Source organism: Perca flavescens, chromosome 11, assembly GCF_004354835.1.
Source record: "Perca flavescens isolate YP-PL-M2 chromosome 11, PFLA_1.0, whole genome shotgun sequence".
In the NCBI taxonomy this organism is placed as follows: domain Eukaryota; kingdom Metazoa; phylum Chordata; class Actinopteri; order Perciformes; family Percidae; genus Perca; species Perca flavescens.
Window position 1 is genome coordinate 28,659,004 of NC_041341.1, and position 27,353 is coordinate 28,686,356.

The 27,353-nt window shown below is 41.5% G+C and overlaps 1 protein-coding gene across 1 annotated transcript in view; it reads right to left on the bottom strand.

The window, feature by feature from the left end:
* Positions 1-27,353, bottom strand: part of ptpn4a (protein tyrosine phosphatase non-receptor type 4a) — an 85,972-nt gene that overhangs the window by 39,402 nt on the left and 19,217 nt on the right. The window contains exon 2 of the mRNA XM_028591898.1: positions 9,623-9,777. Coding sequence (XP_028447699.1) covers positions 9,623-9,760 — 138 coding nt within the window. The 5' untranslated portion in view covers positions 9,761-9,777. The remainder of the gene's footprint in view (positions 1-9,622; positions 9,778-27,353) is intronic.

Below are 27,353 nucleotides of genomic sequence, written 5' to 3' on the forward strand. Positions count from 1 at the left end.
CGTTAAAAGAGCAAAGAAAGAACAGTGAAACCACCGTCTGTCTGTGGTCAGGCTTGCATAAAAGAGGGACATGGAAAGAGGAACATTTACAGCAAGAGACTGAGAGTTCAGGGAGGTATTTGTAATCAAGTAACTCAATGACAATGTGCTTTAACATGGTTAAGTAACTTCAAATCTGTAAGTTCCGCTTTTCAAGGTTTTGGACAGGAAGCGCTCAGTGATGCATGTTATTTACTTGTTAACCTACGGTTTATGAAAGAACCCTTTGCTGTGAGGTCTACATGCTTTGACTATAATGTATATTGTGGTTGTCATACACTTCATTTCCCTTTTTAGAACAAATGTTGTATCATTGCAATGAAACCAATGGGTAAAATGTCATAATGGTAGGAACAGCAGCTTAACAAACACCGGGGTTGTAAAAAGAAAAATAAGAAGGTATTTCCCAGAGCCGCTGAGAAAAGCAGGCCAGAAGAGAGAAAAAGAAAAAGGGGGAGAGAGAGAGATGAAAGACTGAAAAAGGGGTGAGGAATCATTTATGAAACAGATCATTAATATCACATCGTATCATGAGGGAGTAGGAAGGGTGAGAGGATAAACTGAGGGACCGCAAGTGGAGCAGAAACTCACACCTGATCCTGCCGCCACGTTGAGAGAAGGAGGGAGGAAGAGAGGAAGTGTGTAACTCCATATGAGGTCCCAATGGGAACACACACACACACACACACACACACACACACACACACACACACACACACACACACACACACACACACACACACACACACACTAAGTGCTCTTGTCCAGCACTCTCCTTTACCCTGGTGATACATTTTTACAGCATACATACATGTGCATTTGCTTAGGGTGTGTGTGTGTGTGTGTGTCAAACATAATGATAGTTAACATGTTGACATGGCAACCCTCCAGGCTCACTGGCAGTCCTTTAGCGCTCTGCATGCGTGTGTGCATGCGTGCATGCGTGTGGATATGCTATCACTCTACTGCTGTCAATGTCTCATTAAGAGTGAGTCAACCCTGATATCTTCTTCTCCCCCCTTCTTGCTCACTTCTACAGCTTTACTATTACTACCATGATTGAATGAAAATTGATAAAACTGTCAAACAGACCTCATACTTCTGTATTTTGGAAGTGTTTGGCAAAGCATTTTTACTAAGTATGATGAGATTGAAAACCAAGATGGTGAAATCTGAAAAATGTTGGTGTTGTGTTGTGGTCTAGGACAACATTTGACTGTCACGATGAGATCTCTGTTGTCAGATTGTCCGGCAATCTCCTTTATTATTTTTTTTATTTCATTTTATTTTTATAAACCGTGTCAAACCCAACCAACCAAGCTCTTCAACTGGGATCAGCTTTCAAAAAATAAAAGCTGTTGGAAAGACATCAGAAAATACTTGCGTGTGAACAGAACACATCGGACTAGCTTTGTATGTGACAAAATACCACAGTTTACTGGCGTCGTCATTTACAGGCTGTTGGATTTAAAAAGTAACTGAAATGACTCAATCAGCTGACTGGGGTCAAACAGACAAAATGAGGAAGTGAAAAAAACATCTAAGCCACTAATATGATGTTTTCCTATGTAAGGCTATTCAGAGATATGACTGAGAGACTGTGTGTGTGTGTGTGTGTGTGTGTGTGTGTGTGTGTGTGTGTGTGTCCACTGATTCCCCCTTTGTATGAAGCAGCTTTTCAAGCTGGATGTGGGAGCCCTCTGTGCACTTTTTATACTGTGCTCCCAGGAAACCCATCGCCACGCTGTGTGTGTGTGTGTGTGTGTGTGTGTGTGTGTGTGTGTGTGTGTGTGTGTGTTAGCCTCTTCTGGTTTTCTAAAAGCATGCGAGCCAAATGTGCGATCGCTGCCAGTGCATGAGCAAACAGCAATACATTGTTAAAACATGAACATGCACACAGGCAAGCATGTCCACTCACACACACACACACACACACACACACACACACACACACACACTTTTTAAACACAACAAATAACAGCAGCAAACTGTAAACTGTGGATAGTTAGCAGGCTACCTACTCAGTGAGAGAAAGGGAAAGATAGACAGAGTTACAGAACGCATACTAAAGGAGAGACCAACAAAGAAAAAGACAGAGAGAGAGAGAGAGATACGGAGAACAACCGATGACTGAGAGATGGTAAGAGGAAGACAGAGAGTCATAAAGACACACAGAGAGAGAGAAGAAGAAGAAGGAGAGAGCGAGCAGGGAAAGAGAGAAAAGGAGTGATTGACGATGCGGTTGTGCGAGACAAACACTCTTTGTGTTGATCTTCATCAGTCCAGCAGCACCACTGACTGGAATAGTGTCTGTGTGCGTGAGAGCGAGGAGAGAAGAGGGAGAAGTGGTGATAGAGCGCAATCAGAGCACAAGAGACTGGCTGAGAGAGAGGCTGAGAGAGAGGCTGAGAGAGAGAGAGAGAGAGAGAGAGAGAGAGAGAGAGAGAGAGAGAGAGAGAGAGAAAGTGGGAGAGAGATGCTCTGATAAGTTTTTCACCCTGAGGAATTATCTAACGTGTTAGAGGGGAAAAGAGCCCAAAACATCAATCACACTGGAAGGACCTAAAGTCCAAAGTGGCGCTCGAGGGTGAAAGCCACCCTAGTGTTTTTTTTCAGGTTAACAAAAGGCGCAAAATGTGAAACATTTGTTTCCCTCCTTACTTCTTTCCATCCACGGGATACAGCTGAATGTGCTGCATGTATGCGTCTGTGCTAAACGATGATGGGAATTCAGGAATGCGTGAGGAAGCTTGTCCAGACAGGAAGAGAACTACGTGAAGGAGGAGTGTCTCACACACACACACACACACACACCCACACACACACACACACACACACACACACACACACACACCTCAGTGACTTGAAGAGAAACGTAACTAACTATAGTCTAAATATCGGCCCACCTGCTACACAGACACATTTAAACGAATAGGAATCCTTTCCAATAGACTGGATTCTGGTCATTTCCAGAGGTTATACTATATTCTTTGACTTTTAAGTAAAGGAAACACCACTTGTGTCCCCCAGTCAGGTTACATGCCATAGCTGGGAGGGAGCTGAATCTGACAATCATGGCCAAAAAAAAAAAAAATGTTCAAGGCTGCTGAATATTAGTATCTAATCTACACTCCCATCCTAGCTAGCGTACTCATATTTGTGACAAGAGGCTTGATCGGTTTGTCGGAACAAGGTTTATGGAAAACCATCTCACTCCAAGATCCGTTTAGTAGCCGTTTCTGGAGCTTTCAATCATGTCACAAGATTAAATGATTGATGATCCACAACAACTGGGCACACTCCATCTGCTGACGAAGATCAAAACGATTTAATCAAGACTCTCTTCCTCTCTTCAGACTTTATCTACAAAAAAAATAAAAAAAACACATCAGCTTACATATATTTATGGATACAAAAATGTACAGAGGAAATAACTTAAGTAGCACACATTTAGTATGCTGTGTTCTGATATTATAGAGAAGGAGATAAGCAAGCAAAATCCTCCCACGCCCCACCCGTCCCACAGCACAAACGCAAATCTCTTGAGCCATTCTCCGTTTTCACTTTAATTATGCGTTAGATTCTAACATATGGAAAATGCAATAATAAAAAAAAAAAAAAAAAAAAACACAGAGCAGCTGCAGTCTATAGTTTGGCTCACCCAGTCGGAGAAACGGCACACTAACTGTTGAAAGGTTTCATATTAAGACTTCACTAAAGGAATAAGTGTCTGGGATGATGGGTCATTGGTCAGCTAAAGGCCTTTTTATGGTTGTTCGCAGGCTCCACGCAGAGCTTTCGCCGTAGCCTACGTAAGTGGCCTGATGTTTATACTTGTGCGCTGGTGTGTGCGTCGAGCTGGCATGTGTGTGTGTGTGTGTGTGTGTGTGTGTGTGTGTGTGTGGGGGTGGGTGATGGAGCGAGGGAGAAGTGAGACAGTGACAGCGATTAGCTTTGGAGCGAGTAGCTAGAGTCATAGTGAGAGAAACAAAGTGTCTCCCCTGTGTTTTCTGACCACGGTGGGAAATCTGGAGCAGGAAAAGTTAACCCTCTCCTTGATTTCACGTTGTTTATGGTAGAGATGGCCCGATACCGCTTTTTTTGCTTCCCGATACCGATACCTGAACTTGCGTATCGGCCAATACCGAGTACCGATCCGATACCAGAGTGTCATATATTTCATTATGTTTTAACAGCTGTATACTACTATCCCTGTATGGATGTGATGTGATTTCTATCTTTGTTGTCGGTCTTGCTCAGGTTTAACTCTTTGTGAAACATGAACAAACACAAACAATGAATGTCCCAGAACTTTCTTTTATTCTCCAGTTTGACAGTCAGTTATAACGGAAAAAGAACATAAATACACTACTTTAATGTAGATTTTCTTTAGGGCTTTATTACGTGGTATCGGATCGGTGCATAAACTCCAGTACTTCCCGATACCGATACCAGCGTTTTAGGCAGTATCGGAGCCGATACCGATAACGGGTATCGGAACATCTCTAGTTTATGGAGAAGAAGAACCAGGAAATGAGTCGGGGGAAATGCAACGCTACCAAGCCACGGCCGAGCGACGTGCGTCGCTGCAACGTGTAGTTACATTTTTCGAGAGGTGCACGTCAGGCTACGGCGTAGGGTCCACACTCGCAGTCTGCAGTCCATTAGACGCACAACCATAAAAAGGCCTTAAAGGGAAAGTAATATATGGAGTGGACACATATCCAGCTAGCTTCTGGAATGTTGTGCCGGAGAATATTTCACATGACTGTAAAGCTTGAACTTTTGAGTTTGTCATTTATCATCACTTACCACAGTGTCTTGTTTTGTAGAAAATGATCTTTATATTCCTCAAAGTAAGGTATCTTTTTTCCAGGTGACTTGTACTTGTGTTTCGCCCAGGGGTTACAGCCGTTTTGCAGGATTATTTAGCTTAGTCTTACTTGCTCCTTATAGGAGCTACTTGATTGCTCTTGCTTGCTCTTGCTCGTGCAGACAGCCACATGTTTGTGTGCTGTGTGTAGTGGTTACTGTGGTTAGTGCTGCATGTCTCTTTACTCTGAATAAATTCTGCACCTGACCCAGTTTTTATATCTGTAGAGACGTGGGTCAGTAGTGGGCTGGGCTTTTTTTTTTTTTTTTTTTTTCTTGTCATCTATCAAGCCTCCAAGCTACACCAGATTCTGCTGCATACTGCTATGGTGTTAGCCAAAGAATTCCCATCTATAAGATCATCAGTACAGACAAGCTCTCGTGTGCACGCCGCCGCCCCCCCCCGCACCGGTTCCCATGACAATAAGTGGCTGCTTCTGGATTTTCACTCTCGGCCAGTCGGCCGGGGAGAGGATCAATAGAAGTACTGTTGCTCTCAGGATGGCTTGCCTTTCCAGGAAGTTACTGCGCCTGCAAGGGTCTGATCAATGACACTGACAGAGAAACTGACAGAGACAGAGTCATTCTTCAGGGAGGGGGGAATGGGGGGCAGAGACGGAGAGAAATGTGCAGGGAGAACTGTAAAGAAAGAAAATGGAGAGAGACCGTATAAGATAGCGATCCACAATAATGGCTAAAGACATAATTCGGATTACCCGTCCGTAAAGAGATCACGATGTAGGATGCAAATTCACCGGCCTTCTGGTTGAATTACTGTGAATTCTTCCAAATTTGTTTTACAGTTCACACGCAGAATTAGTATTGCGGTCCTTTAGGTGAGTTAGTGTCAGGATAGTCTCGTTTTGCCAGACCGTCCTCCAAAGCACGATGAAGGAGGGTCTGGCTACTCCACACAGCATTCGGGGATGGGAGGAAAAGGTGCTCTGGTTTATCGGTATTTCTTTAAGGCAATCACAATCGTCTTGGGCGGCACTGAACTCCGCACAGAGCCGCTGCAAAATAGTCGTGCGAGAGAAAAGTCAGATTGGACGGATAGTCTAGCTAGCTGTCTGGATTTACCCTGCAGAGATCTGAGGAGCAGTTAACCATAGTCCTCATGAATCCACCGGAGTTTAAAAATCCAACACAAAGAAAGCGGAAGGAAATGGAAAAGACATGCATCCGGCGGAATTTCCTGCAGCACCGAAGCAATCCCGGAAGTGGAAGGCGAAGGATATAGACTAGTGACAGGAAGTGAGAAAGACATCCCAGCTACAAGCCAGGCCCCCAGGAAGAACACTGGGCTTTGAGGCAAATTGAAGATTGAAACAGTGAAATTATCCCAGGCCATCACCAAAAAGACTTTTTCTCCAACCCAGCACAAGGACTCGTTTCCCAATCAGAATTTGATCCATTCGGTCCAGTAACATTTGGGAAGTCTAGAAGAGCTGCATGATTAAATCATTTTATCCCCATTCAAGTTAGAGCTGGAAGTAGCTGAAGAGGTCTCTAGTGCGCCTGCTTTATGGCTCTATTTTATACGCGGTTTACGCTCCATGGTGGCTTCATGCGCCACTGAGCAGTTCTCATAGGAATGAACGGGTCTCCGCCTCAAGCATTGTACCCAGTTTTTGGATTTTGGATATCGTAATATCATAATATGGCACAAGTGTTGTCATTTCCTGGTTTTAAAGGCTGCACTACAGTAAAGTGATGTCATTTTCTAAACTTACCAGACTGTTCTAGCTGTTCTATTATTTGCCTTTACCCACTTAGTCATTATATCCACAAAACTGATGATTATTTATCAAAAAATCTCATTGTGTAAATATTTTGTGAAAGCAACAATAGTCAACACTACAATATAGTTGCTGTATTGATAGAGGTATTTGGTTAAAAATATCGTGATATTTGATTTTCTCCATATCGCCCAGCCCTACATCCATGCTTCAAGCTAGCTTGTGACAAAACCTCACAAAAAACATGTTTTTTTTTTTTTTTTTTTTTTTTTTTTATATCTCATCATCTGCTCCACTCTTACAATGAAAGAAAAGTGTTTTGACATAACCACTCTGAAGTAATAATGTGCATTTGTGTATTTCTCTGGAAGCATATGCATGCATACACATGTTCACATGCACTCCCAGACACACGCTGTAACACCAACAGGATGTAATCTGTCAGAGGGGATGTTATTAGAGGAATTGTATTTTCTGACTCACAAAGAGGAATTTCCCTTCTCATATTGTCAGAAGTCTGATCAAACACACAGTGACAGAGAAAGAAAAAAGGAAATGTGTAACTGTAACATCAGTCACAAGCCAACTTGTCACCTGGCTTTGGGTAAAACATAGCACACACTCACACCACACTCAGACACGCAGAAACTCCCAGACACTCACAAAAGAAGAACAAGTGTGAGAAAAAGAAATGTTAACCATTAAAAAAGGGAACACCACCTAAATGAAGAATTCCAATAAGTCATTTCCATGGCCTAGGAAAGTTCAATTAATATAAATGAGCTACTCTCTCTCTCTCGAAGCCAGAAACCATAGAAGTAGAGCTCTTGGATTTGAGATGTTTAAGGTTAACTAAATATTTTTGGACTCAGACCATAGGTATAACATGTAGCAATTTTGAAACAGGGCATCGTTCACAATATAACAGAAAGCAATACAGTGTGGGATGCTTTTTAAATGTCTGTCTTTCCCACCAACTCTCAAATGAATTTGAGGTGGGGAAATTTACAGTAATGGCACAAGTGGAGGGTTGTGAGAGGGAGGAGGGGGCACAGAATTGGTGCTCTCATTTCTTGTTTTTCTTCTTTTTTTTTTTTTTTTTTTTTTTTAAGGGGGGTTGCTTGGGTTAATGTACACTTGCTTGATAACTTAATAATAATGTACACTCGCTTGATGACTTAATAAATATCCCTGTATTGGGTTTTTTGGTATCACAAAAATTCAAACCGGTGATGTTGATTTGTTTTCATCAGCCAGGTTGAAGTAAATCAATCCCCCCCCCATGAAAAAATTTACTTTGGGGGTATAATGCTGCATTGGTGTCAGTTAGTTACTGTTAGTTACAACATAAGCCATGTTGGGGCTTTTTGTGCCTATATTTGTTTACATTTTGGTAAATTGACATCATTGGAAGTATGCGAATTAGCAACGTAGCCATGGATGTGCAGACAACTGGATTACTTTAGATACTGAAGAAAACACTGATTCTTAACAAAGTTCTGAAGTAATAAGGAGCATCTTTATTCTAAGGTTGATTTTTGAGCGACATCAGAGATGATGAAAATCTCAGGGAGGCCCACTGAATATAAAAATGCTTGTGTCATGTCTGTGCGTTCAGGTTTGACGGAGTTAAGACTCCAAAAAGGAGAACGAATTTTGATGTCTCGCGTCTCACCCCTAGGGAGGTGCGCTTCAGTTTGAATACATCCATTCTTATGTCAGACCTACAGTGTGTACCAGGGGGGGTAACAAGCGTTTTCTCCAAGTTGCCATATCTTTTATTAACCCATTCAAACCGGATCACGCATCTGTGTGTGTTTACCTTTAAGACCTGATCACGCATCTGCGTCATTTTGAGCGGTGTCGTCTTTTTCAAGGCACATGGCCAATTATATGTACTGGGATTGGCTGAAATATTCTTGGGGTGAGTGACAGAGATGCATAGGGATTTTGTTATGATTTCTTAGATGCTTTTATCCAAAGTTCAATCCAAACAATACAATAAACAAAATTAACATAAATTAATATGTAATTGTTATGTAAAGAAGAAGTAACCCTCGGTTTTGTTTTGGGTTTTTTTTCTATAACTTTGTATCAGTGATGTTCACTTGTCACTTTGGTACCTCAAAAGTATGAAATAATGAAATAAAAACGGATCTGTACTGATTTTCAAAATATTCTTGATATTTTTGTTGTTTATAGATTTTTTTTAAATGCATTTGAAGAATATGGCCAAGCAAGTCAGTCAAGTTGAAAGCCAAAGAAGTAAGCTCCCAAATGCTTTTTATTCCATGTTTGTATCTGCTATAGAGCCTGAGAAATTAAGATTTTAGTAGGCTTTGACAAATTTTGACAAATATTTTATGGCTTTGTGGCAGTTGGTCAAGGCCACACCCCTACAGACACAGAAATGGCACATCCTAAAGGAAAGCTCATTGTGGGACTGGCTCTAGTGGCTGTAATTCTGAATTTCGAGAAAAGAGACTTCAGATACAGTATTAGGGGACCACTAAGGTCTATATAAAAGAGACTTCAGATACAGTATTAGGGGACCACTAAGGTCTATATAAAAGAGACTTCAGATACAGTATTAGGGGACCACTAAGGTCTATATAAAAGAGACTTCAGATACAGTATTAGGGGACCACTAAGGTCTATATAAAAGAGACTTCAGATACAGTATTAGGGGACCACTAAGGTCTATATAAAAGAGACTTCAGATACAGTATTAGGGGACCACTAAGGTATATATAAAAGAGACTTCAGATACAGTATTAGGGGACCACTAAGGTCTATATAAAAGAGACTTCAGATACAGTATTAGGGGACCACTAAGGTATATATAAAAGAGACTTCAGATACAGTATTAGGGGACCACTAAGGTCTATATACAAGCATCCAAAAAGCACCATGTCATGGGACCTTTAAAATCTAAAGCAAGACACTTGTAGACCAGGGAGAGAAGTACTTACGCAGACTTTGAACGTCTGGACAGTGTTGTCCAGCAGCAGTACGCTGCACACAACCTGTGTGTGCTGTCTGTCTCGCTCCACCTCCGTCGCCCGGACATTGTAGGATCTGCCAGCAGGCAAGTGGAAGCGCGCGCTCATCACGCTCCTACCAGGGTCTGCAACAACCAGAACACAGAGCAGAGAGGAGAAAATGATGAGTGAGAGAAACTAGAGGTGAAACCGCAAAAAAAAAAAAAAAAAAAAAAAAAAAAAAAAAAAAAAAAAAGACAGGAAAAGAAATTAGAGTATCATTATATCAATGCTTGAAATGTACACATGCTTTATGACAACTTAGGTGTGCTAAAGTACGAAAGACCCCCCTCCATCTCCATCTCCACAAAAATAAACCGAATAAGCCAATGTACAGTTCACCATCATGTATTTTTCTCCCCACTACCTTAGTGAAGACAGCGGCACAGCGAGGCAAGCCTGTACAAGCACGGCGAAGCAGCAAAGGCTGACTGCTTCACGAGAAAAGAATGTCAATGAGTAGGCAAGCAGCAGATTCCCTACCAGGCGACGTGGAAACTATACAGCAGCCGAGCACTAAATCACTCACAAGCTACTATAAAACCAAATGAAATGAGAAAAAAATAACTTGGCAAAAAGAGCTTAAAAACGCTTGCAATCCTGCACGTTTCATTATGCCAAAAAGGGAATATTGCGAAACTAACAATCAGGATATCTCTTCCTTTCAGCTGCCTTGTTTGAACTATTTAAATTTTCACTGCATTCTAATCGCAACTTCACACGCGTGACTTTCATCTACTCAGAAGGAATGGGATCGATACTTTATGCTCAATAATTTAATGATTTCGTCGTTCTGGAGTGGCTCAAGTGATTGGTTGGTAAATGATGGCAGTGCAAACAGCGGCTGAGGGTGCCCTGTCTGCTTATTAGTGGGGACAAAATAACAATAATTTGATCTGAAGCTGCTCCATTTACAACACACCAAAGCCCCTTATTACGGAGGCCACGTCTGACTGCTTTCCTTGTCTCCGTAGACTGTTCGCATGTGGCTTGAGTCCAAGTTAACACAGTTAAAAAAAATAAATGGCCTCTTATACTTTGCAGTATATCTTCCCTCTGCAGCATAAGAATGATCTTTTTTTTTAACCCAAAAATGTATGAACTTTAATTACAGCCAAGTTATTTCCCGATTTCAGCTTATCACACTTATATTGGTATTATAAGCATGCACTGTGTATTAACATTTAACATGTTTTTTTTTTTTTTTTACATTTTATTAATTCCTTAAAAAGGAATAGTAGTTTACCGCGCCCGGCCAATAGTCCAGCACATAACCCACCGTAACACCGTGTTGTGTTGTATTTACACGTCATTTTTTCTTTTTTGTATGGATTAAAGAAACGGGACATCACCTGTTCATTTGTGAGCTTTAGAGGTGCTGATAGGCAGGTTTTGTTTCCTCTGAACCGAGTCAGGCTAGCCGTTTCCTCCTGTTCCCAGTCTTTGTGCTAAGCTAACAGGCTGCTGGCTATTTCTATGTAGCGTGCTGAGAGGAAAGTGATATCTCGCCTAACTCTCAGCAAGACCGCGAATGAGCGTACTTTGCTAAATGTTACCACGACTCCTTTGGAATAACTTATGTACAGTTACGTTTAGGCGAGCAATCACAATTTGCTGTTGTCTTGCATGCATATTGTCTTATATTTAGTGTCATATTTGATAATAAAATGCAATACTCAACAGCTACTTTATGCTATTTGATTACATTACAATTAACACTGGCCACCATGTTCTGACCTGAGCGGCTACTAGGGGTGGGGGAAAAAAATCGATACAGCATAGTATCGCGATATTTTTCGTGGCAATACTGTATCGATACACAGACGCCAAGTATCGATCTTTTATGATATATGTGTTGGTCAGATTGTCTGCTTCACAATCCCATTTTGCAGCAATACAATTGAAGTGAGATGAACAAACAGAGAAATGGATCTTTATAAAACAGATGTTGACAAAATTGTCCTTTTGGGGACATCATTTGAAATTGGGAAAAATCTGAAGTTGGAAAAACGGTAATACATTGCAATATATATCGCAGAATATTGCAATATGTTTAAAAATCGCAATTATATCGTATCGTGACATAAGTATCGGGATGATATGGTATCGTGAGGCCTCTGGTGATTCCCACCCCTAGCGGCTACGTGTATGCGCTAAGAGTTTCACGTTCCAGCAAGCTCTGTCTGTTTTTGTGTAGTTACAGCAGTGTTTTCATTTCTCTTTTTTTGTTGGGTAACATATGCCATTGCAGTGGGATTTGTGCCCTTCCGGTCTGCCTCTTGTTTTTGTTTTTACCCTTTGGTGATCGGTCTTGACAGGAGACATAATAACCCCACAAGGGTCATGGCCCCGTCATCAAGAGCTGCTGTATTTGTAACGATGGCTCTGTGTGTGTGTGTGTGTGTGTGTGTGTGTGTGTGTGTGTGTGTGTGTGTGTGTGTGTGTGTGTGTGTATGGCATATATGGAGGGCCCTCTGTGTGTCTGAGCTGCATGTCACTACACATCAGCACAAACCCCAACGGCCACTGGCAGATGGTGTGCACACTGAACGCACAAACGCACATACAAATGTATAGTTGATGCCGCCGCTAACAGCCCGCCGCCTTGTCACCTCCAGATACTCAAGCTTCACTTTACACCTTTAACACCTGGTTTGGATAAGCACAGTAAACAGTGTATTGTATATGTTGCGTGATTGCATCTTAAGCCAGTTATTCTCACAAAGCTAAATACGAAGGGGGAATCTCAAGCACAGTACAGTACAGAAACTGTCCTACACTTCTGAAGCAGGGTCATATGATGGGAGGGAAACACGGGACATCCATCATGGATATTTGTGTATCTTAGAAAAGATCTCTGTAAGATGAATATTCACAATTGTTCAACATGAACGTGTTATTAACATATCTTTAAAATCAAGATAAGTTGTAGGACAAAGGGGAATACTTCTTAGCTTCTGAAAACTGTTCTATCATGTCACCTGTGGCTCTATATCAAAAAGTAATCTCAGTTTGTGCTTGCGTTTTTTTTCCCCGTGTTTACACACACACTGCCGCATCTCTCCTGAAATTAACTCCTCCCCCCACTAACGTCAGAAGAAAGTCTCACACTGTTATGGAATCTAGTACTAGCCTTCACAGGAAAAGAGCAGAGGTGTTACATCACACATCACAGATAGCTGATGATTGAGATGATAGCTGATGTTGTCATTTGGTAACTGAACTGACCACAACACGGGACGAATCCGTCTGAGTCAGCTCGGGACTTACTCAGTGCTTTACCACCTGCGCTAACAATTTCCTGGGAAAAGCCCTGGCCTGCGTAACAAACCGGGGGCGTGGAGTTTGAAAGATGCCGGCATTTATCCGGCAGAGAGGCTCCACACGAAGAGATGCTACTGAGTGGCATTACAGGAAGTGGTGACACCTAGCAGGTAATAAACAACCAGGCGTGTTGATAGTCATGCTGTAGGTCATCCTGGTGAGTCAAGTTGTCGGACTGCCAACAGAACCACACACACACGCACGCACACGCACAGCCACAAATGCATGCAAGCACACAGGCAATCTGCACATGCACAATGATGCCAGCCGCGACAACCTCAGCCTGGAAAACCGAGCGAATGGACCAGCGAGTCAAGCGGAGAGGAGCGCAGAGATCAAGTCTCAAAGCACAGAGCTCTTCCTATCAGATCCAGGTGAAAAAAAATAAAATAAAAAATGGTGACTGAGTGCCTCTGGAATATTTTACCTATTCATATTACTGCTAATTTCCACCAACTGCGGAACGTCTGCGGATCTGCTCCGGAACGGCGGCAGGGTAAATAGGTTCCCATTAAAGTTGATGTGTGTATTTCCACTGACTGAGGAGCGGCTGCGTTCCAACTGCGCCCCAGCTCCGGCGATCCGCAGCCCTCCGGAGCAGGTACCCACAGCTTCTGTTTTTGCCGGACGCCGGAGAGCTCCGCAGCGATTCAGCACGCGGCAGACAGCGCGGGACAGGAAACATCGAGCACAGAAACAAAATAAAACATCCGGTTCATTTTCAAAAATAAAATACACCGTGCTCACGGCGCATCATAGAAACCTTGAAAAAAGGTCATAACGGATGGAAACGGCAACTGTTGTTGGTTTTTTTGTGGTTCCGTTTACAGAAACTACATCCTGTTATGTCGCGCGATCGTACTGGAATTTGCGAGATCTCGTGGGTCCCTGTGACTTCAGCTGTCAGTCACGGCCGCGGCCGTTGCGCAACAAATGTGGAGCTGGTGGGTATTGAAGGACGACGGAGTACGGAGCCGACACGCAGCGGAGCCGATCCGCAGACGTTCCGCCGTTGGCGGAAATGAGGAGTGAGAACAAGTCCTTGTTTAAGACCCACTACTATTCGTTGGCTTTCAATTCAAGTTGAGCTTTGACACCTTGTCCTTATTTTATATTGTGTATTGTTTGTGTATATTATCATTTTGGGTTTATTTGAGCTTGTTAAGCACTTTGGTCAACTATGGTTGTTTTTAAAATGTGCTATATGAATAAAATTGGACTGAACTGAAGTCATGCAGAAAGAAAAAAGTAAGGAAGGAAGGGAGGGAGGCCGGAGGGAGGGAGGGAGGGAGGCCGGAGGGAGGGAGGGAGGGAGGGCTCTTCTATCACCGGCTCCCACTGTGGAACAGCTACAGGATACACAGATGATGTCTGACACATGGACACAGGCTGCCTTGCCTTCCCTGCTCTCTTCCTGTCCTAACATTTTTCTGCCATCCAGCTGAAGACAATTCAAAGACCGCACGCAGTACTGGACCTCACAATCGCGCCCCCAATAACACCTCTGTATGGGACTTTAAATGATCTGAATTCCAAAACAAAATCCTGGATATAAGCAGCGTTTGAAAGCACTAATGGCGAATATTTTCACAATGTTGCCAAGGTTTTCTGTAAGATATACGGTACATAAGATAGATCGTAAGCCGGCAGCAAACTCAACTTTGGGGCAGTGGTGGCCTAAAGGTTAGAGAAGCGAGCTTGTGACCGGGAGGTCGTCGGTTCAATCCCCAGACCGACAGGATAAAAAATATCCGGGTGGGGGAAAGTGAAAGAGCATTACCTCATTACCACCACTGAGGTTGCCCTTGAGCAAGGCCCTTAACCCCTAACCACTCCAGTGGAGCTGCTCAGTGGCCAGCAGATCAGACTGTGGAACTGTGTGAATGTGATCAGGGAGTTCCTGCAAAAGAGAGGCTGCCTCTCAGTGAACCTTCCCTGAATAATTAAAAAAAGGTAAAAAAATAAATAATAAGTATCAGTGTACACATCTACAAGCCAACGTTGAGGTATAGGACTATTATTTGTTCCTCATCTATAGTCTGCTGCTTTAGTGCAATGTAATGTTTGCTCAGCTCTTTCTACATCATAACATCATTGTTTTCTCATTTATACTGTTTTGCTGTATTTTGTTCCCATTGTGTCATTTTCAGTTCTCTTCTACTAGGATATTTTTCTCTATTGTATACTTTACGTTCTATCATTTTCTGCTCCGCTGTGTTTATTTTCAGTTTTGCACTGCTAAGCTGGACAGGGCAGCCACCCTCCCCTGAGATAAGCCTCCGGAACTCCGGAAGCACGCTACCATTATTGCTTCCTGTAGTCAGCAGAGCTTACAAACAGCCAGGAGTGTGTGTGCGTGTGTATGGGTGTGTGCGTGTGCCTTGACCCTAAAGCTTCCCTCAGTGGTGGGCTCCTCTGGCTCTCTTAGCTTATTACAAACACAGACGGTCCTGGAGCCTTCCCGTCTGTACACAGGAATACACATTAACACGCACGTACATACAAACGGAGACCCACATGTGACCAAACATCAAAATCAGGTTGTGAATAGCTCCACTGAATCACAATACATACTTGCATGCACAAACACAGAAACCCACCAATGAAAGTTATCTGAACATTACCTGCTGAACTAGGATTCTCCCCATAATTCTTATTTTAGTTAACGTTACACAACAGTATTGCGGTCCTTGACTAAAGAAATTCTTAGTCGACTAACACTTTAACGATTCTGTCGACTAATCGATTAGTTGATTTAATTGACAGAGCTGTGCGCTTTGAGAGGTGGTTAAGACTAGAAAAGCACAATATAGATGTAGTTAATTAACCATCTGTAAAACTGAGTTTCTCCACAATTAATCCTGCAAAAGCACCTCTTTAAATCTTGTGTTTACCATAAATGTGCTCAGAAGTTTCTTTGAAATAAGTAATTAAGCATGAATAAGCATAAAAAATGACTAATCGACTAAAGAAATCTTAGTCGACTAAGACCAAAACGACCGATTAGTCGACTAATCGACTAAGAGGTGACAGCCCTACACAACAGCCAACGTCCTCTCCCAGTTCGATTATGGGGTGCGATTCATGGATGATGGAGTCACAGTAACCGGGTTATGGTCAACTACCTCGATTTTGTACAGACTCTGCTGTCTGACACCCTTTGCTGTTGGTTTAAAGCCTCGCCAGCAATGCTGGGGTCCCACCAGGTTTCTCCCAGTCTGCCATTGCTATTCACTGAGTCTCCCTTCCAGACCAGCGGCGTGTCAGTAAGGGGGTAAGTAGCGGGTAGTGGAAAAAAAATCAAGCTGTGGCAAGAGTATGAAGCCCCATCCATTTCTATTCATAGCCCCAATTTCTTCAAAAGTTGGTCCCCTTTCTGTTGTATTGCTTTAAAACAATCGATATTGTTGTTAGGAATCCCAAAGGAATGATACATCACCGCTCCACAGTGTTTCATAAAGCGGAAACTAGGCCACAGACGAACAGGTGGTCAATTACAGATGTGTGCCTGTGTGTGTGTGTGTGTGTGTGTGTGTGTGTGTGTGTGTGTGTGTGTGTGTGTGTGTGTGTGTAGACAGCTTGTGACTGCTCTTGAGTTTTTATTATAAAGCCCTAAAAGACATTTCTTGCTTTCTGCGTACGATATTTAAAAAAGGAACTTATAAATGAAACACGCACAATTACACATAATGTACTGTATATCTCTGCATTGGCATGACATGACACAGACTCAAACCTGACCTGACCCAATGTTATATTTTAGTAATTCTGTCTTCAAAACAAAAAGAGGTATTAGGAGCTAGGAAGGCCAGTATCTGGTCCAAGCCTGGAATAAGAAAAACAGACTTCCTGTTCCAGCTCTGGCTTTCCTTTGTACCCACACTTCCCCTTTCTACCCGTCCCTTTTTAGACCCCTACGCACGCACTCATTGGAACATCGCCTACTTCTCGCCATCCTTTTTGGTGTCGCACCCCCTTTTTTTCCCCCTCCACCTACCATCCTCCTCCCACTCCCACATAAGACCACCCCCGCCCCCATGATCCCTTTAATTCTACTTATTTTATGTAGGGCAACAACAGCAGCAGACAGAGTGTTGTTTCATGTCTGTGTGTGTGTGTGTGTGTGTGTGTGTGTGTGTGTGTGCATGTGTGTGTGTAACTGACAGATTCAAACAAAGCATTTCAAATGTGTCTGTGTGGGGGAGGTCGGGGTGCCAGGGAAGTTGTAGCTTGAAGAATGTGGGCAGTGAATGACCCCTGACCTCCTTTAGGGATAGCATGTGGCCCTGGCGGATGGTAAAGTCATACAGTGCAGCTTGTAACCTGATTGCTAAAGTGTCTGAGTTTTTTTTTTTTATTATTATTATTTTTTTTTTTATGTCAGTGTTGCAGTCAAAATATTTGTCTTGGTCTACAGCCAAACCAGAACATGCACAACAAAGGCCAACACTAGCAGTCAGATGCAATAAAAAGGGTTGTGGGCTATGAGGATTTTGCAGAAGGACAACCTCACAGTTCCATCACTGTGAAACCGAAGGTGTACAAAATATATATGCCATATATCCCAAACACAACTGACATTAGGGTTCTAACTCTGAACTTGCATTGCAGTGGTCCATTAGAGCTACTTTCCGAGCTACTTCTTGCCTCAAGTTTAAATTACTGCACATCAATTAAAGGTGCTGTAGTTAGGATTGGGAAGATTCAGGACTTAGGCAAAAAAAAATTGAACATCAACAAATTCTCAGTCCCTTCCCCCTTTCCGCTAAAAGCCCCAAACTGTCTAATAAGCCCCTCCCCCCACAAGGGAGAATGAATGCGTGTGCATGAGCAGTGATTGACACTCAGTTACACACCCACCCCCTGGCCGTGATTGGTGCATCTGTACAGGGAGCTGTGGATTTTTGCAAATCGCACTGCAGGCTGTAGGTGGTGCCAGAGGAGCTGGATTTTTTTTTGTTTTAAATGACCTGCTTCATGTAGTTCTACTGGAACATAGGGTCAGTTTCAGCAAATATGACAGAAAGTTAGTTTTATAAGTCTTACCTACTGCACCTTTAAGTGGTTTAGAAAGCGTGGCTCAAGTTTTAAAAAGAGCCAGCGTAAATAAGTCAATTGTGCGGATTATTATTGAGAGAGATTTTCCATTTCTCATTTTGGTCTCAAATTCATCACAATTCTGAGTTGCAAACGTCTGCAAACCTCTGCTTGAACTTCACTGAACCCTTATGGAATACACCTCTATAAGCATAAATGAAAAGCCTGAGTCAGCCTGCCTGCCTGCATTGATTAGAAAAACTAGACAGTCCAATTAAGTTCTTAACTGCTTACAGCCCTTTGTTTTTCATTTCAACGTAATGATAACTTGCTACAACAGGGCAAAGTAAAGCAGTAACATTCACGTTTCTGTCATTGGCTGAAGGAACGACACAAAAGAGCCACAGACAACCCACATTAGCGTTCTAGCTATAAAAAAAGCCTCAGGTCTTATTTGATACTAAATCTGAAAGTCACTTTGACAACAATTTCTGACTGCAAAAAGGAACAACTTGTCAGTTGGACTCCATTTGTGATAAAATGGAAACAAAACCATGTGTGTTTACAATGAAAACTGTGTTTGTGCATTTCTTCCGTTTTGCAACGAATGTGCAAAATGAGACAAGAAAGTTGTGTCAGTGAGACAGCCAGTCAGTATGTCCTGTGTGAAACTGCAGCTTCTGATTGTGACGTCTGTCCTCTTATACATGTATTTTTGTTACATGTAGTTTTGTTTGTGTAGTTGTTAGTTAACTGCTGCTGCCTTTTTATTTTTAAAGTAATGGTATTATCTAGCTCTGGTATTAGGTTACTATCAATTTCAAGAATAATGTTTTGTAATGCTAGCAACTCAAAATGGATTAAAAAAATAAAGTCTCAATGAGCTTATTTGCATTTTTCTGAACAGTTTGTACAAGACCATAGTGAAAGATATAAATGTTTCTTTTTTCTTCATTTAAATTGTCACGTTTACCTATAGCACAACTTTTCCAACCGAGCCACCTTCTCAATTACTTACTTTATCATAAAAAAAACCTATATCCTTAACTTGTGGGACTGTTCATGTATTTGCTGGTGAAGCTAAAAGCTTGGATTGCCTTTATTAGTTCTTAAGATTCTTATTTTGCTTACACCCGGGTTGATCCACTAGGTTTTCTGTGGTATTTATTTACAGAGGGGCGATGCAAGTAAAATATACAAGTAAACATTATCCAAGTGAATGCCACAAGGGTCAAACCAGGTAAGTCAATTATTTTTTAAAAAGGTAGGCAATATGGATTACAGCATATGTTATTTCAGCTTGTTTCTATCACGTTAAAACTTTTAACGTGATAGAAACAAGCTGAAATGGTCCGAGATGGTCCGATACCATTTTTTGCTTCCCGATACCGATTCCGATACCTGAACTTGCGTATCGGCCGATACCGAGTACCGATCCGATACCAGTGGGTCATATATTTTATTATGTTTTAACAACTGTATACTACTATCCCTGTATGAATGTGATATGATATAACAGCTGTATACTACAATCCCCGTATGGATGTGATATGATTTCTATCTTTGTTGTCTATCTGGCTCAGGTTAAACTCTTTGTAAAACATGAACAAACACAAACAATGAATGTCGTACAACTTTCTTTTATTCTCCAGTTTGACAGTCGGTTATAACGGAAAAAGAACATAAATAAACTACTTTAACGTAGATTTTCTTTAGGGCTTTATTACGTGGTATCGGATCGGTGCATAAACTCCAGTACTTCCCGATACCAGCGTTTTAGGCAGTATCGGAGCCGAACATCTCTAGTTAAAAGAAAGAAATGCACTTTATATTACATATGAAAACAAGTGTGAAAACATAATCAGAGGCAATATAGCAGTAAGAAAAATGAACGGCATGTTTATTTTTACCCATAACGATAACTGTTATCATCAGAACCTTTAACTTTTTCATATCAAAAAAAGCACAGGTGGAACTAATAACATTAACATCAGTTACGCCTGTGTTTGACAAGGCAGCATGTCTCTCGGCAAAACCAGAGATGTTAAAGGACAGCTGCCTTAGAATAAACAGTCCAGTGCAATCACACACATTTTTGAGCCAACCAGTGTACTGATTTTCTGAAATTCGAGGATTTAAAAAAAACAACTGGTGTCAGATCTAATTTGGACTGGACCACAACATTAGGAACCCTACTGATAACGGCTTTCCTATTCCCTTGTTTTTCCCTCTCCTCCTGTCTGTATTTATGCCATTATGCAAATTATAGTCATCAGTGCCAGGGAGAAGCCACACACACACACACACACACACACACACACACACACACCACTGGTGCTTAATGATCCATGACGACAATGTATGTCGATTCCACTTTTCCACATTGACATGATGCCTTTTCATGTCCCTTCAGAGGAAGTTAACACTAAAAGTTGCACGAATGCTGCAAATATTTCCGTGAGCATAACAAATGGAAACACATAATTTGGTCTAATAAATGTGTCCATGGACATTGGTCCTCCTGTAGTCTTGCTTTGCCAGACCCTCCTCCAAAGCGTGCTAAAGGAGGCTCTGGCTACTCCACACAGCATTCGGGGATGGGAGGTTTAATGGCATTTCTTTAAACCAATCAGAATTGTCATGGGCCGCTGCAAAATAGTTGTGCGAGAGAACACACACACACACACACACACACACACACACACACACACACACACACACACACACACACACACACACACACACACACACACACACACACACACACACACACACACACACACACACACACACACACACACACACACACACACACACACACACACACACACACACACACACACACACACACCCCTTTTCAGCTCATTCTGGTCAATGTCACTAACTGCACTCATCTACATGTATCTAAAGCTGCAAAGATAACTATTAAATTAATCGGCAACTATTTTTAATGATCTATAAAATCACTTGGAGTCATTTAAAAAAAAAAAAAAAAAACTCCTCTGATTCCAGCTTCTTAAATGTGAATATTTTATCGTTGTTTTCACTCCTCTGTGACAGTAAAGTGCATATCTTTGAGTTGTGGACAAAACAAGACATTTGAGGACGTCATGTTGGGCTTTGGGAAACACTGATCCACATTTTCCCAAACAACTACTCAATTAAAACTGAGAAAATAAACAGATTAATCAACAATCAAAATAATCGTTAGTTGCGGCTCTAGATATATCCCTTACACCAGTCCTCTCACAATCCCAATATCCACATCTACAGTACCTCTCCTCTCCTCTCCTCTCCTCTCCCCTTGCCCTCATTAGCGTCTATGTTCTACTATGCTCCACTCTCATCTGATCCTCTATACGTCTCCTTGCATTTTTCTTCTCCTTTACACCTTCTGGTTAGCTAAATTTCTCTAATCACCTTGCTTCCCCCTTCTTGTTGTGTCCCCTCATCCCTATAATCAAGCATTTTACAAGTATTTCGTCTCCATTTTCTACCTTTTCTGTTCTTCATGAGTTGCCCCCCTCTCTCTCTCTCTCTCTCTCTTTCCCTCTTGACCTTGCTCACATGCATTTCCTGCCAAGGAGCCAAATTAAAAAAAAGGCATACAAATATTTATTTTTCCCTGACACAGCTTCGTAGTAGGGGTGTCACAGTACCACACAGATTAACTGCCACGTTAGTCGTGCTGCTAGTGGAAGAATATGGTACACGCCACATAGCAGAGCTTGCAAAATGTGGCTTTTTTTGGCGACAATGCGAACGTTGTCAACATAACTCACTGGAAATCCAAAATACTTCCACACCGGCGACTTCAGTGAAAGTTCTGTCGATGGGTCTATGTAGCTAAGTTAGAGGAGGTTGACTGACTCGCTCAACACGTGTGTTGACAAACTGACCGAAGAGCCGGTTAAATAACCCAAGTAGTGTCACTGAACCGGTAGAATGAGCCGACTCACTCCTGTTTTTTTTCTCTCATTCGTGCCCGGCAGAGTGCAATCGGTGTATGCTCCGTTGTGTGCGTGTGTGTGGCGATAGAATCAGGAATCAGTCAGGAAATGGACTACCTCGAGCAGGCTACAGGCCTACAGGCAAGCCAACCGGACGTGACATGGGGGCGTGGCAGCATCGACGATTCCATTTTTTTAATTCAAAATTCAAGATTGTGACTTAATTTCGGTCATAACACCCTTACTTCATAGCATCCATTCTTTTAGTCGTAAAGTTTTTAAGAGCAGAATGTTTTTTTGAATTGCTAGCCTATTTGTCTCCATGTTGGAAGAAAGAAAGGTGCAAAACAATTGGTGTTTGTAAAGGAGAAATGCACACAAGTAAAAAACACTGTTCTGGATATTCTAAGAAGTGGCAATAGTTACATTTACACACTTTTCCAACTATTTTCATGATTTACCCACTGTACAGAAAGTGGTTACAAATGGAGCTACAGGTGGACACGTTGGGGGAGAGGCGACTGCACAATCTTCTAAGCAATGGGACTTCCACAAAAACATAAGCCCCTGGCATCCACAATAGCTCAAATGGCTGAGGGTATTTCATTAGATGGTTTGCACTAAAGAATTTACAGTTTTGCGGTTCTCAAATCGACAAGACGACAACATTCAGCTCACAGTGAAAGAATGGCAAAGCCTGTGGAAACTAGAGTCTTCTTAAAAAGTTTCAAATAATTCTTTGAAATGATCCAAAAATGATCCAGAGTAAGACATTCGCAAACCAAACATGTTGTGTGCTTATGAAAACACCCAGGAATGTGATATTTCCACTTAAGTGCTCCGCATATGTACCTCACTTCAATCTTAATATTCACCGGAGAAAGAAGACAGCCGGCCTGTTGAAACCTTTGTGAAAAAAACCCTTGTCGGATTAGGTCAACAGCATTATGATCATAACTGATGTAAGCACCACAGAAACCACAGTGAACACACACACACACACACACAAACACACACACAGTTTGGAATTTACATATAGCACAAATGTCACTGTGGTGGCTGGCTAGCAGCGATGGAGAAAACCCACATTTTTAGGGTTTCCTGCTTTCAGCTAATGCTGCAAGCAAATAGCTGCTCCTCCGTAAATTTGTGAACACAAAACACAACAAAAACAAGGAATATAAATTCAACTTTATTTATTTTGTGGCGATATTTAGACGTTTATCTGGTACTACCACACATCCGTCTGGACATAAACCACCAGATCCTGTTGTTCTGGCCAGCAGCAGCAGTTTCATGTATCGTCCCACTTTGACATCCAAAAGGATTCATTTAATGTTCCAAGTTGAGTCCTGGGAAGAATTCAACCAACAGTTGGACTATTAAATCAAACAGCTGGTTTAATAATTGATTTAATTAATAGCTCACAGACTGCTGCTTTGGAATTTCTCTGAATCATCAGTCACAAAGCTTGATTCTACCAAACAGGTAAGAACCCTGTAGCCAACTCCACGGGCAGCACAGGGGACAGCTTTAATGAAGACACGGCACTTTCTAGATCAGGGATCTTCAACAGGGGGTCCCGGACCCTTAGGAGGTCCTCCTCAAGAGTCAAGGCAGGGGGGGCCTCCAAATTATTGTTAAAAAATAAAAAAATAAATAAAAAAGTATGAATATGAATCCAAAATATTATTAGCAAATATAAATCTGCCGATACGATACGTCTCACGATACATGGGTCACGATTCAATGTATTGCAATAAATTTCGATAATGTGCGTAAGGCGATATATTGGGATTTTTTTTTAAGTATAATTTTAGAAAAACTAATATTAAAAAAAAAAAAAAAAAAAAAAAAAGACATGGTGTTCATAAAAGTCAAAGAAGTTTACTTTAGGCAAACAATTCAGTACACAGAAAATCAAACTGCCAGTTTGGGATTGCAGTTCCCAGGTTCTTAGTGAGCACATTTTTATGTGCTAAAGTAGGCCAAAGTTCAGCCATAGCTACAATGTTAGCTTCTAGCAAAAAGTCAGGCACTGCTAGGCAAGGACACTAGTGGTGTGTCCCAGCAAAGCCATCTAGCAGTAGGGGGGTTTAAACACGTTAACGTGAACCACTGTCTTACATGAATATTTTTTTAACATAAAAATAATCGATATTGCCTTTTTGAAAATTGATACAGTATTGCAAAATAAAATATTGCAATATTCAAGTGTATCGATTTTTTCTTACACCCCTAATAAATCCCAACTGCTAACTGGCCTATAGGTAAGGTAGTCCCTAAGGTAGCCATCCGCAGACGGTGTTCCTAAGGATTCACGGTGACTCATTTATGTATTAAAACATGATTTAAAAAAATCATGCCAACAATTATTACGCTATTTGAATAGCTTAGTATTCTATGCACTAAAAAATGTCTAAAGGCTTTACGCCGCCCTACACGTTATTGTAGGTCCAGTTTATTATGTAACTTCATTTTATACAACTTTAATTAATTGAAGTTTCAACAAGCAACAGAAAAAGCAAAGTAACTTAAAAAGACTTCCCCTGGACTAATTAGATTAGATGGAAAAGAATAAAATTATATCTGGGCTTGTCAGAGTGTATTATTTATTGATGTAAAACGTATAGGCCATTATCTACCACCACTGCAATGTAGTGGCAAAAAAATGAAAGGAATTTCAAATGAAAAAGCTATACTTGAACACACAAATTGGAAACATGAAAGGGGTAGGACAGTAACACAGACACAGACACACACAGACACACACAGACACACACAGACACACACGATTAAAGCAGCACATTCCCCTGATTTTTCCTGCCGATGCGATGGCACCTTTAAACGTTACCAGGGGTCGTGTTCTGAGCACGCAGCAAATTTCCACCTGCATCCACATCAACCTTACACATTACTGCCCCACCAGCAGGGAGGCCAGGTGTTCCGCACCAAGCACACCCCCCCGGCTCAGGAGAAGTGCTGCAATAGGCTAGGTTAGCGGCATAACAACTCAGCTACACGGCTGAGGACTACAGCTGACAGAAACGATAATGTTATCATCAAATCTTTATTTCTAGTAACATGTATTTAGACCTTGGACCATTTCTGGGCAAGTATAGTGACTAGTTGAGGGGATGTACATACAAGATGAACCAATAAGAAACTAACTTTGACATTTGCCCTCTTTCACCACTCCGACGCACAGTTCAGTGCTTCTTTCATTAGCCCTCCCTTTGTATCTGCGGTACATGGTGTTATTCTTCAGATAAAAGATCTATCTGGACGGTATCAATTCTTTAAGCGCCACTCTCAGCAAGTGTGTCTTTAACAGAGTGCAGGATCAATAAGCAGTAAGTTAATCAGCCTCTCATCATTGGAGTGTAACAGCTCCCTTTACACCGCACACGCCGTAAAAGAACAAACGACGCAAACATATGCACAAGCACAGTGCATATATATATTCATGTGTGCGAGGGGAGAGCTGATCTCGGCTCTTTTGCATCTCAATTGTTCACGCTTAATACGAACCGTTTGTGCATCTGTGAATATCTACAGTAACCTAGGTGATCCGGCAACCTACTAGAAAATTCTCCACACTCAAGTATGTTGAAATCTTTTTATATATATATATATATATATATATATATATATATATATATATATATATATATATATATATATATATATATATATATAGTTTGAAATTCGGATGTTTCAATACAGTTTTTGCAAGTGTATAATGTACTCTAGCTTTAAGGATTTTCACACGACGAGCTTGCTCTGTGGTCTTTGTCAAACTAGGTCAAAGTTTAACGTCTGAGCATCAGGGCGCTGGGATTTTCTTCAGCAGTTGCTGAGTCGAGGCGTCAACACTCTAAACATTCAAAATAAGAATGGAATTATGCAGCTTTGCACTTTGACGCATGTGAAAGCAGCTCTAGCTTTTGCCCGAATGCACCAAGGCCCTCATAGAGCTCTTACAATAAAATAACCTGCTTACCAACGAAGTATGACACTATTCTAACACAGCATACTAATTATTTGAATAGTACAGTCAATACACTCAGTGTTAAAGGGTTATTCCTATGGTCTAAGCATCTAAGACATTCCAAAAATATTAGCAAACATGAACAACTCTCTCCCAAATCAACATGGCATCATGACTTTGCGTATACATACACGCCACTTTCCTAAAGCCAAATGGCGTGTTATCTGTACGCATTTTGAGCTATCCACGTGTATGTCTACGCTGTATAGAGCTGATGTAAACATACACACCACGTGGCGTCTTATCGCGAGAACGTGCCGTACTATCGCGAAAAAAAAAAAAAAAAAAAAAAAGATTTAGTAACACAAGAAAATGACTAAAACACAACGGTGACCAACTTCACACACTTAGGAAAACAAACGGTTGGGTTTAGGAACAAAACATTGGGGAAGGCTTAAAAAAAATTAAAAATAAATAAAAACGTTTGATAAACGCCACACACAGGACGCGATCCCGGCTCCCTGGGTGAAAGTCCTGTGTTTTACCCATCCGCGGACTTCCGTCCTTTCATACTACTCACTACGGCGAAAATTCACACGTAATGTAGGTCAACAGCGGCCGAATGGCGTTGATAAACACGCAAAAAATGGCATACGAATTGGCGTGCCATACATACGCCACTTTATGAGATCAGTCTGTCAGTCTGCCCAAATAGAAAATAGAGTGCTAAAACTAAAACAATTAAAAACAAATATGGGAAAGAGGTTATAGGTGGCAATGAGAACACCCAGGACAATGATGGGTATTTTAAAAAAAATAAATAAAAAATACCTTGATGACATCATAAGTTTGAGACTTGTGTGATTTCTGGCTTTGAGAGAAAATATCTCATGTTCACAAATATTGATTGAACGCTCCTCAGAACAGCAACAGGAACAGTGTGGAGAAATTGTAGCCACCCTATGTTACTGGTGACAAGACCAAGATGAACTTCATTTAAAAATACCTCCTATTAAAAAGACATGATTTCTGGCAACCCTTATCCTCAGGATAACCCTGTATGCCTATTCTTAGAAGCTATAGCTGTTCAGGCCGCGATAGTCATTCACTAAGCCCATCGGAACTCATCTCATCAGCCCATCTCGTTATTTATCTGTCAGCCCTCACACTACTCAAAGCTTTTTTTCTAAGAAGCCTTGGATATTCTATCCATGCTCTTTGCTGAGAAACAGAATTAGACTGGGGCTGACATTTCAAATGAGAGATAGGCAGCGGGTTGTTGAGGAAAGAGTACTAGGAAAAGGCTTTTATCGTCAGCCTAATCCTTTAGAGGCAATACAACTGTCATTTTCCCGGAAAC